Source organism: Diceros bicornis, chromosome 7 (genome assembly GCF_020826845.1).
Source record: "Diceros bicornis minor isolate mBicDic1 chromosome 7, mDicBic1.mat.cur, whole genome shotgun sequence".
Taxonomy (NCBI): domain Eukaryota; kingdom Metazoa; phylum Chordata; class Mammalia; order Perissodactyla; family Rhinocerotidae; genus Diceros; species Diceros bicornis.
Window position 1 is genome coordinate 18496545 of NC_080746.1, and position 12368 is coordinate 18508912.

General features: G+C 40.2%; 1 protein-coding gene across 3 annotated transcripts in view; it reads right to left on the reverse strand.

The window, feature by feature from the left end:
* Positions 1-10853, reverse strand: part of UBE4A (ubiquitination factor E4A) — a 33510-nt gene extending 22657 nt beyond the window's left edge. For all 3 annotated transcript variants that reach the window (XM_058545109.1, XM_058545108.1, XM_058545106.1), the window contains exons 1-5: positions 10755-10853; positions 5595-5756; positions 2238-2411; positions 1522-1634; positions 523-675 (exon numbers count right to left, since the gene is read on the reverse strand). In XM_058545109.1, the coding sequence (XP_058401092.1) occupies positions 523-675; positions 1522-1634; positions 2238-2411; positions 5595-5715 (561 nt within the window). In that variant the 5' untranslated portion in view covers positions 5716-5756; positions 10755-10853. The remainder of the gene's footprint in view (positions 1-522; positions 676-1521; positions 1635-2237; positions 2412-5594; positions 5757-10754) is intronic.
* Between the last annotated feature and the right edge of the window lie 1515 nt (positions 10854-12368).

Sequence of the window (12368 nt, forward strand, 5' to 3'; positions counted from 1 at the left end):
GTCATAATAGTTTATAACATTGTGAGATTCCAGTTGTACATTATTATTTGTCAGTTGCCATATAAATGCACCCCTTCACCCCTTGTGCCCACCCCTAACTCCCTTCCCCTTGCTAATCACCAAACTGTTCTCTCTGTGTGTTACTTTATATCCCATATATGAGTGAAGTCATACAGTGTTTGTCTTTCTCTGTCTGGCTTATTTCACTTAACATAATACCCTCCAGGTCCATCCATGTTGTTGCAAATGGGATATCACACCTTTTTTTAAGGGTTTGATTTTTTAACAGGTTTGTAGAGAGAATAGGAGGCGTTGGTTAATTGGGGAAAGGGGTAGACCCCAAGCCACAGAAAGGAGAGACTAAAACTTCAGAAGACAAACTACAGTGCCTCTGATATCCAGTTCCAGATACACTATGATGTATACAAACTGATATAAAAGACATTGATCTAACTCTCTGGCTTACAAGTTAAAGTCATACCCAAGAAGACAATCTAGTACTCAATGGGATTATTCCTTTACCTCTTCCTTGGCTCTTTGGAAGCAGGAATAAAGGTAATAAAAAATGTGCCTCTCCCCTGCATCTCGATCAGCAGAGAGATTCAACGTTGTAGAAGAAGTCATGTTAATCAAGTGGTTGCCTGGATCTTGAAGTAATAAGCGAGCAAAGACAGCCTATTAAGAAAAACACAAAATACTAAGCCATTGCAAAACCATTGCAAAATTAATCTTAAAACATCAAGATGTAAAAGGTAATTTTGACACAGGTTATTGCAAGAATCACAGGAAATAGAGTGAAGGGGCAAAAAGGACCCAATGTCTTAATACTTAGAAAATATTATAGATACAAATATAATTGTATATATATAAAGTTATCCTAAATCAAATTCAAGTGTCTAGTATAGCCGCTAGCACAGAGTAAGCATTAAAATATTTATTAAATATTGTTGGGAATCAGTGATTAAACTTATATGGGAAATCTACTACGTGTGATTGCTAACCTCACTCAGACTTATATAAAGATAATTTAAATGTATAAACTACAACTTGTCTAGTGTCTTCCCTACCAAACTTTTATTTCTTTAATGTTAATTAGGCACCTATAAGGTAAAATGCACTGTACTGATTTTGGAAAAGATATAAAGAACAAAGAGATGGGGCTTGCCCTCAAGATCTTAGAGTCTAATAGAGATAATAAGACAGGTACATAAAAAAGCCACTATGTGAGAGAGAAAGTGACAATTCCCATAAGAGATGCACAGAGAGATTACTCTAGGAACTCAGAGAAGAGAATAACGACTCCAACCTGGTAAGGCTTTGTAAATAAGATGGCACTTTAACTCGGTCTTAAAGGATGGGTAGATTTGGACATGTGGCCACAGCAGACGAGAAGATTCCAAAAGAGGAATGCCACAGTGTAAGAGACAGAGGTAAGCAGTCACAGTTGGAGAAAGCTGAGCAGAGTTCAGCGGCACAGGTAATTTATGCTGAGGGCACACATAAGAAAGGTAAGAATGGTACCTGCTCAACGTTGTTCATATCAAGCCAGTCTTGATCTTCCAGGTCTACTGCCATTTCTTCCAAATATACACAACGGCTGGGGATGCCATTCCCACTTTTCAAGCTGGGGTCACCTGGGAAATAGTTTTAATCTGGTAGGTTAAGGATAATGCTTCTGTCTTATACATACAATTGATCTTGACAGCACTTCTCTTGTACTCCAAGAATGACTCAGATAATATCAGAATGATCTTGACACACAAACCAGTATCTAATGATTTAAATCTTTTTTTGCCCCCAAAGAGCATAGGCTCTGTTATAAACCTAACATCATGACATTTAAAGAGTAAATCCCAGACATCAGCACTAACTTTGGGGTTTAACTACAGATAGGGCACAGAGGGAAAACACTGACATCTCTTGGCTTCCATCTAAATATTTAGGTCATCTCTGAGAAGAAAATCGATTTGGCTACCATTCCCATTTCCCTTTTAAAATGTAGTAAAGGCAAGCAGCTATACGGCCCAGTCAATATCAAAATGGAAATGAGAGTTGTATCTGTGTCTAAAAACTGTTTTTAGGTCACACCAAAAGCTTCACTGAAATATAAACCCTGTGTTCCAGGGAGTGCAGTGGGTTTGTTTAACCATGAGATACAACAGGTTTCTAAGAGCAAGATCCTGGCCCAGGCAGGAAGGGCAGAGTAATGAAGAGACTGGTCCAAGTCTGTAACTCACTGTTGTCCAGAGTAATGAGGAAGATCCTTTGGATCATGTGATTGATGTTGAGTTGCTCACATATTTCCTGCTGTGAACGGAATGAGCGGCTAATCTCGGCCACAGAGTAATCAAATTCATCCAGGCTCTCTGACACACTGTTATCCGAGTCATCCGGGCTAGCTGGGAGTTCATCTGCCAGAAAATGTAAGCCATTAACGGTTACACACCTCTCTTTAAGAGAGAACCAAGTATACTACCAAAAATGATAAATGTAACCAAGAGGAGGATAATTTCAGATGTAAAACAAGTTAGTCATCTAATTAGTGAATATCTCAAGTCAGGCAGTATCTTTTTTTTTTAATTGAGGCATAATTGACATATAACATTATTTCAGTTTCAGGTATACAATATGATGACTCAATATTTGTATATATTACAAAATGATCACCACAGTAAGTCTAGTTAATGTCTGCCACTATACAGTTACAAAATTTTTTTCTTCTCGTGATGAAAACTTTTAAGATCTCTTTCAGCAACTTTTAAATATGCAGTACAATATTAACTATATGCCCTTAAGGTCCATCCATGTTGTCGCAAATGGCAAGATTTCCTTCTTTTTTTATGGCTGGCTAGTATTCTGTTGTATGTATACACCACAACTTCTTTATCCATTCATCTATCAATGCACACTTAGGTTGTTTCCATATCTCGGCAACTGTAAATAATGCTGCAATGAACATGGGGGTGCAGATACCCATTTCGAATTAGTGTTTTTGTTTTCTTTGGATATATACCCAGAAGTGGAACTGCTGGATCATGTGGTAGTTCTGTTTTTAATTTTTTGAGGAACCTCCATACTATTTTCTGTAGTGGCTGCACCAATTTACATTGTCATCGCAGCGCACAAGGGTTCCCTTTTCTCTACATCTTCACCAACATTTATTTCTTGTCTTTTTGCTAAAAGCCATTCTAACAGGTGTGAGGTGATATCTCATTGTGGTTTTGATTTGCATTTCCCTGATGATTAGTGATGTTGAGATCTTTTTCAGGTACCTGTTGGCCATCTGTATGTCTTCTTTGGAAAAACATCTATTCAGATCCTCTGCAGGTTTTTCAATCGGATTATTTGTGTTTTTGCTATTGAGTTGTACTAGGTGCATCTTAAGTACAGGATTCTGAAATCCCTGGCTACAAATCCTACCACATTTTACAAAGCAAAAGCTTTATCTTTTTACTCAGAATTAACTATACTCCACATTGCCAAAAACAGCAATATTATCTGCCCTAAAGAATCCTAGTGAACAAAGAATTACCTAATAGATCAATATGCCTTTAATTATTTTAAATATAGGGCTTTTTCCTGATTTTGAGAGAACATATCTGTTTTAATAATTCCAAACTGGAAAATATAATTTAAAAAGTCTCCTCTGAACCAATTCCCTATGGACAACCACTTAACTTAGCAAAGAGTTCCAGATTTTTTTTTCCCTATTCTGGTGCTAATGTTTATTACTATGATTTTTAGTTTAAAAAAAAATCTGATCATACTATATACACTGCTTTTCAGCTTGCTTTTTAAAGGAAATTGAATCCCTTTACTTTTTCATAAAGCAACTTAAAAGAGTGCCTCTCAGAATGGCACTCATGTTGAATGAGTACAAAAGTAGTGCTGTTCACTAAAAGCCACACATGAGTCTGTACCTGCTTTTCTCTACTGGCAAAATGGTTATTCTGGAAGTCCAAGCAAAACTCTCAGAAGCAAGAGTCGCTTCAGTGTGGTGAGTTTAATAAACGTGAAGCTCAATGTAGGAGGCCAAAGGTTTTGGCAGGGTACTAACTGCTCGTGAAAAACAGGTTAGACCTGGTGGCACGACAAACTCGGTGTAAACAAACTAAGATGATGAGGTGCTGGGGCCGGCCCGGTGGTGCAAGCGGTTAAGTGTGTGCGCTCCACTGTGGCGGCCCGGGGTTCGCCGGTTTGGATCCCGGGCACGCACCAACACACCGCTTGTCAGGCCATGCTGTGGCGGCGTCCCATATAAAGTGGAGGAAGATGGGCACGGATGTTAGCCCAGGGCCAGTCTTCCTCAGCAAAAAAAAAAAAAAAAAAAAAAGAGGAGGATTGGCAGATGTTAGCACAGGGCTGATCTCCTCACAAAAAAAAAAAAAAAGATGATGAGGTGCTAAAATTGTAACAGAAGGGCATGTACCTGATTTGTCCTCACTGCTTGGTGCCTGCAATCTCCCAACTCTAGCCAGCCTTATGGCTCTTTACAGCCAGAAGGACAAGCATTCTGTCACTCTACTCCTATACTGTTAAGTTCTGCTCTGCATTCTAAGAGTGATAGGAGCTAAGAATCTATTTAGCAAAATTTCCCTCAACCACATACTCATGAATTATATTTTTTCATTTCCTTATTTTTCCTATTCTTTACTCTCCTTTCTTGCCCACAATCTCCTAATCCAAGGTTTCCTATTTTGAGCCTGCATCTTAGAAATCTGGGAGAGATTTCAGAAACTGAGACTCAGAGCTGCCTCTTTCTATCACGTTAAAAAGTCAGCATCACATTTATTTCTCCCTTGCTTCATCCATCACCCTGTCTACTACTTATCTGTCTTACCCTTACCTCCTTTTTATTCAATCCTAATCAGAAAGCAAGGCCACAGCTCAGCTATGCATCTGAACACTTTCGAAATAAACAAAATAAAGGTAAAATATAAAGATTTCTCCTTTCCTAAATCTCCTTATAGGAGGAAGCTAGACTTCATCTTAATTTTGGTCCCTGAGGAGGAAAATCATTTTTCTGATTAGTGAGATATTTTTCTCATTTTTTTTTCACATTAAGGCCAAGGATCAGATTTTCCTATAAGTCTGTCCTAAAAGCAGTACAAAATAGCTACCAAAGATGCCACTCGGTGGAATGGAAGAAGCATTCTGCTTGAGAGAAGATGCTGAAGTGCTAGTCTTAAGAATAAATTTTTTTGTCTATAGGCCAAAAAGCTTTTATAATTCTTCTTTTTACATATCTCCTTTCTACAGTTGCATGTGACTTGCTTTCCATACCTACACCTACAACCTCAGTTTCCTATGTTAAACAGATTTATTTAAATAGCTTTTACTAGGTGATTTTTAAAATAAAACAGCCTGACAGCTTTGGGATCGCGACTGGCATCTGTTACTACGGAACCACCTGTTATCTGGTCTCTTTTTATGCAGGAGGGAGGAGAGGACCCAAAACAAAACAAACAACAGAAACGAACAAAAAAACAACTTCTGTCCCAAACTTAAATTGCAATTAAGGACCCAAAGAATACTTAATTTGGGAAGACCCCTTCCAGGTCATCTCATCTGCCGCTATTGGCTCCTCCACTTACCAGATTGCTGCTTCAGCTGCTCTTTTTGGATTGCTGCAAACTGCTTGGCATCAGCCAGGGAGCCAAAAAGAGCAGCAAAGGGGTTACTTGAGATGTTGTTGTTATTCTCCTGGTCTGTCATTTCACTTTAAAGTATCCTCCATCCAGACCTAGGGGGAGGGGCTACGGAAAGGACAGGTATTAGACACAGAAGGGCAGCTACTACAACAGCTGTAATATACACAAAATTGTTTCTTTTCCCATTTCTTGAACACAATACATCTAAAAAGGCTTTGGGTAAGACTTTCCAATTCTTGTTCCAAGATTCAACTTTTGGCAAAAAGGTTACAAACCTGCCAAGTGGACAAGGTGGCCTGATTTGGGGGCAGCAAAAACCAAAAAGCTTAAAAATGTTCAGCTGGTGGGGCCAGCCCAGTGGCGTAGTGGTTAAGATTGCCTGTTCTGCTTTGGTGGTTCGTGGATCCCGGGCGCAGACCCACGCACTGCTCATCAAGCCGTGCTATGGCACTGTCCCACATACAAAATAGAGGAAGACTGGCACAGATGTTAGCTCAGGCATAATCTTCCTCAAGCAAAAAGAGGAAGATTGGCAACAGATGTTAGCCCAGGGCCAATCTTCCTCACCAAAAAAAAAAAAAAAACCCCATTCAGCTGGAACTGCATTTATTTGTTGATATGTTTCTATTTGCTATACCTTTAAAAAATACGTTAAGTAGAAAGAATTATTGAAGTCAAAGAAGGAACTCACCTACTAATTGTAACAACAGTGTGGCACTTAAAAATAGTACAAGAACTACGGATTTCTCATAAATCTCTAGGCCGGCCAATTAGTTCTCATTCACCGTGAGCATAAGACAGTGCTTGCTCAGGCTTCTGTGGCTTAGGGTTGGAGCTGGGAATTCCTCAGCCACATATAAACTAAATATAAGCCTAGATCTCAGACATGGAATGGCAAATCAGGACGGGAACCAGATAAGCAGCACGTTGTGGGTTTTAAATATATATTAAGCATCTATCTCTATTCTTAGGCTTACGACGACTGATACTTCTTCCACTAAAAACTAAATGGTCTTTGCTTAATTCTATATTTAACTTGCACTGTTTATCTGACTTCTTTACAATACTGAAGAAAGACAAATTCCAATGGTCAGGTCAACCGTCTAATGGGAAATAGGTTACTTAGTGGAGCTGATTGCACCTGCATTTGCACTCTCCTGGTTACATCTCCCCATTCAAGCACCAAGGGGACTCAGGGGCACAACGGGATGAGCGGAGCTCCCCGAAAGGCTTTCTCCCCTTCCTGAAATTTCAAGATCACAGCATAGATATACAACTTTGAAAAGGGCGGGAAGAGACAAAAAGTTTGAATATTCTGCTTACAAGGATGTTGAACTGCTACAAGGACAGAGGCCTCAGAAGGAGTGGGGCCAAGGGTATAAGGGAAGGAGAAAAAAAGAACATTTGGTCTACCTTTAGTTTACTGAGGTAAGACTCCTTACAGAATCATACTGACAAAAAGCTAATTAATGCAAGTTGGAAGAGTTACCCTTATTTTTTGGAGGAAGAGAGACTGTAACACTTCTTGACAATTCTGAGGCATCTCCACCAATTGCTTCATGCTCCTCTGTCATGTTTTCTGCATAGGGCTAATGGCTAATTAGCTGTAATGACTTAGGCAGACAGTCTAGTCTCCTCTCAGCATGGTGTTGGGCTTTACTGCTTCAAGGAACTGAACTGTTGGATGTTGCTCTATGTATTTTATTTTTTGCTATGTATAGTTTAGTTGAGCTTAATAATGCAAAAAAGAAAGACAGCATATTTAGTGTTGGAATTAACAACAATCCTCGAGAGGACTTTCTCCCCACCTAACCACTACATAAACTTAATTATTATCCCTAATTCATGTAGAGGCATCAAGAGTTGTCAGCTGCCACCACCCTACCTCTATCCTAAGGTACCAAGAAGTCCAGAGGAATGCAAAAAGTGTAGTGAGTTCTTGTTATTTTCTGTCTCTGAAACATCCTCTTTTTTCAACAAGACATTCCACATTTTTCCTTTGGGGATCCATCCCATTCCCAGTCCATGTGTTCAGAAGGAGATGACCTCACCCACTAGCTCCAGGAATGGGCATATGAATCTGGCCTGGCCAAAAAGAATGAAGCATTCTCTGGCTAAAGTGACTGATTTAGGACCAGGCACAGGACCCTAGCAAGGCCTATGAGAGTCAGTGAACACCAGCTTCAGGCCTTTGGCTGAATCCCCAGAAAAGGGAACTCTTTCTTTTCCTGCTTGGGTTGCTAGGCTGGTACGATATAAACCTGGAGTTGCCATCTTTCCACCATCTAGAAAAGGCCTCGCCTAAAAGTAAGCCAACATATAGGAAAACAGAGTTGAGAGATGGAAAGAGAAAGTCTTTTCAGTTATAAAAGCCAATAGATTCCCCTATGTTGCATAAGCCAATTTGAATGGGTTTTTAAAAACACAACTGAAAAGAGTTCAGATTAGTACAAAGGAGACACATCACCTGTACCATCTGTGCAGAAAGGAAGTAAGCTGAAAGCCAGGAATGTAGAACCTATGACACAGACAGGCTATTAAGACTATCAAGAGATAAAGAGGATTTATCATCATAAATGGCATTATTTCCTCCCTTCTCAATACCATACTGTCACATTACATAAGAAAGCTGCCTTCTCAGGGGGCGGGCCTGCTGGCATAGAGGTTAAGCTCATGCACTCTGCTTTGGTGGCCTGGGGTTCGCAGGTTTGGATCCCGGGTACAGACCTATGCACCGCTCATCATGCCATGCCGTGGCAGTGTCCCATATACAAAATGGAGGAAGATGGGCACAGATGTTAGCTCAGGGACAATCTTCCTCAGCAAAAAGAGGAAGACTGGCAATGAATGTTAGCTCAGGGCCAATCTTCCTCACCAAAAAAAAACCCCAAAAAACAAAAAACAAAAAAACAAAAAATGGCTGCCTTCTCATTACATTTTATCTATATTAATAGGATTTGTAATTTTCAACATTGTATTCCTAATGCACATCTTCTACTTTGCTAGACTAAAGCAATTTGAGTACAGGTTCTTATCTGATTATTTTTACTTCTGTGTCTGGCATCACACATCACAATCACCAGGTCACAAATAAATATTTATTGAATGATTCAATCTTATATGTAATCACTCTTGACCTCCTGTAATGGACAGCAGCATCCACGATCCTACTTCAAGGTAAGGGCTCTACGATTTATCTTGGGTTACAGTGGAAGGTCACACTATTGGGCCAGACACTTGTGGCTTTTTGGTACCTCAGCATGTGTAGAATAGAGAATGGAAATAAATTTCTGTTGTCATCTCTGCTGTCTTTTTGGAAAACAAAAAGGTTTTTGCCTACCTCACTAAGCCCATCTTTTTCATATGTAGCTTCAAATCTGTGCACAAACTATTCTCATAGAAAAAGGGCTAACACTGTGTAACCATTTACAGAAAAATTTTACAGAAAAAGGGAGGGCTGATCACTTGATGGGAACCTTTGTGGAGATGCCAGTTTAGATTTGTTCAATGGCTCACAAATGTAAAAAGAGTACCTAGATATCACCCACTCCAAAAGAAAAGTCTGATAAAATGGAACCTTGATATTTTAACATTCAACAATGTCACTGGGAATTTATAATCTCTTATTTTCAACTGCCATACAGAGATACAGCACTATCCTGTTGTCAGTCTTAATCCTTAGAAGCTTCTGGATTTGATTCTTTTTAAATACGTCTTCCTTAAAAACAAGTTACACTCTGATATACTTGCTGCAAGGGTCTACATCTATATAGCTGTTACCTCTACTCCTACAAAATTTTCTCAACCTCCCCTGATTCAACCTTTTGTTTATGAACAATACTGCTAATCCCTTAAGAGCCAATGTCAGCTCTTAAGAGGTGAGCACACAAACGTTTTAACATCAGATTTGGTATTGCTTTTTTTTTTGGTGAGGAAGATTAGCCGTGAGCTAACATCTGTTGCCAATCCTCCTCTTTTTGCTGAGGAAGACTGGCCCTGGGCTAACATTCGTTCTCATCTTTCACTACTTTATATGTTAGATGCGTGCCACAGCATGGCTTGATGAGTGGTGCCTAGGTCTGCTACCGGGATGCAAATCAGAGAAGCCAGGGCCACCGAAGCAGAATGTGCCAACTTAACAGCTAGGCCACCGGGTTGGCCCCCTTGGTATTGCTTTTAAACAGAAATATTTGGAATACTTTGTAAAACTGGGATTATCAAAATCAAGCTCTATTAAGTCATACTCTGTATGGTCTCTGTCCTGGTGAGTAATACATAAATCAAACCAAAAGAGGAATAAAAAAAAATGTTTACACTGTTGGATGTTCCATCCAATAATCCTTTCAGGCCCCTCTAATGTGGCAACAGATCAGCAAGCTAGAAGAATCTCATCAAGTCAAAAAGCAGGCAGCATTCCTTCCTGGGTCCCCTTCTTGGCTCTCACGTGAGACCAAAACAGTCCACGGTGGTGAAACCAAACACATCCTTGCTCTGGGAGTGAAAAAGTGATCCCAAAAAGAAGACTCATCAAATACAAGCTCCTGAACTGTGGGTACTCAATTTTAGAAGTGTCTTCTAAACCCAACTGCTGAGGGAGCATGAAGCAGAGTGTCAGGAAGAGTTCTGAGTGGTGAACTGATCACTTGCCTTAAGAAATGTCAACACCTTGCCATATGTATTCAACTGGTTTGATTACTGCAACTCGTGCTTAATTCTGTCTTCCTTGGCATCTGGCTATCTGTCGTCTACTCTTTATATTTTATCCCTCCAGGTTCCATAAGGGATTCGCGGCAAAAAGGGAGACCCACCCACTCTGCGCACGTTCTAGAGAGAGGAAGTCAAAGATAATGCACGGCCAGTATTGACCCTTTCCAGGAGGCGAATGGCAAAGAGGGGGAGAGATGCCAGAAGCTGGGGCACTGTAAGGGGTTCCCAAATCAGACAGGGTCGAAGTTCATGAAGGAGAGGGTCAGTGGCCAGGAATGCACAGAAGGAATTTGGAGGAGGTAAGAGTGCAGAGGCCTGGACTGGCATTCGACTAGGGAAAAAAAATGCCATTGCAGACTCAACGATCCCCTTCCCTCAAGCTATTTTCTCTCTTACCAGAGCCTGAAGGGCTAGCAGCGACGACACGACAGTCTCAGGGGCCGAAGGGTTCCCACTTCCGACTCAGCACGGCAACCGGAGCTTACATCATCACTAAGTGCCCCGCCTTGTGGGATCTCATCTGGGCGCCGGAAACAGGGTGTGTCGCCCCTCGCGGGGAACTGGCGCGCAAACACCCCCATGGCGCACGCGCAAACTGGTTGGGTCAGGGCGGAAGTGGCTGAAAGTGGCGTGGGGATCGAGTTGGGGCCGGTCCAAGTAATCCCGGGTCTGGGCGGTTTGAAGCTCAGTGAGATAAGAGGCGCATCTTGGAAATTGGTGTGTGGATCGCAGATATTACTTCGTGATCCCTGGCAGTACTCGCAAATTTCGTGGGCTTCTACTTCCTATTTTTCCCACCGATCTTAGGCCTTTTTGAAGCAGCTTCTGTTACTGTTCATAGATTATTATGTATGAAGCAGCAACAGCAGTAATAACAGCAATAATAATGACTGAAAGTTTTGATCTCTTATTAGGTGCCAGGAAGTGTGCTAAAATATGCTTTGATTGGGTTTCAGTTTTCTTATCTGTGGAGACAATATACATCTTACAAGCTCACTCTGAGGTACACAAAGGCAATGAAAGCAACGTAGTGTTGCAAAAGTGCAAGTGAAAAGACAATGCATAGAAGAAAAGAAAATATTTGTAAATAACATCTGATAAAGGCTTAGTATCCAGAATATGTAAAGAACTTTTACAACTCAACAACAAAAAACCAAACAACTTGATTCAAAAATGGGTGATGGACTTGAATAGACATTTCTCCAAAGAAGATATACCAATGGCCAACAAACACATGAAAAGATGCTCAACATCACTCATCATTAGGGAAATGTGAGTCAAAACCACAATGAAATACCACCTCATACCCATTAGGAAGGCTATTATCAAAAAAACGGAATAAGTACTGGCGAGGTTGTGGAGAAGTAGGAAGCCCTGTGCATTTCTGATGGGAATGTAAAATAATGCAGCACTTTGGGAAAATAGTTTGGTGGTTCCTCAAAAAGTTAAACATAGAATTACCATATCATGCAGCAATTCCACTTCTGGGTACATACCCAAAAGAAGTGAAAGCAGGAACTCAAACAGATCCTTGTACACCAATGTTCATAGCAACATTGTTCATAATGGCCAAAAGGTGGAAACAACCCAAAATGTCTGTAGACAGATGAATGGGTAAACAAAATGTGATATATACATACACTCAGCTGTTATTTAGCCTTAAAAAGGAAGGAATTTCTAATACATGCTACAACATGGATGAACCTTGAAAACATTATGTAAATGAAATAAGCCAGATACAAAAGGACAGGTATTGTATGATTCCACTTATACGTAGTACCTAGAATAGGCAAATTCACAGAGACAGAAAGTAAAATAGAAGTTACCAGGGGCTGGGAAGATGGAGGAATGGGGAGTTATTATTTAATGGGTACAAAGTTTGTTAAGGATGATGAAAGAATTCTGGAAACGGATAGTGATGATTGTTGCACAACATTGTGAATGTACTTAATGCCACTGAATAGTACACTTAAAAATGGTTAAAATAGTAAACTTTATGTTATGTATATT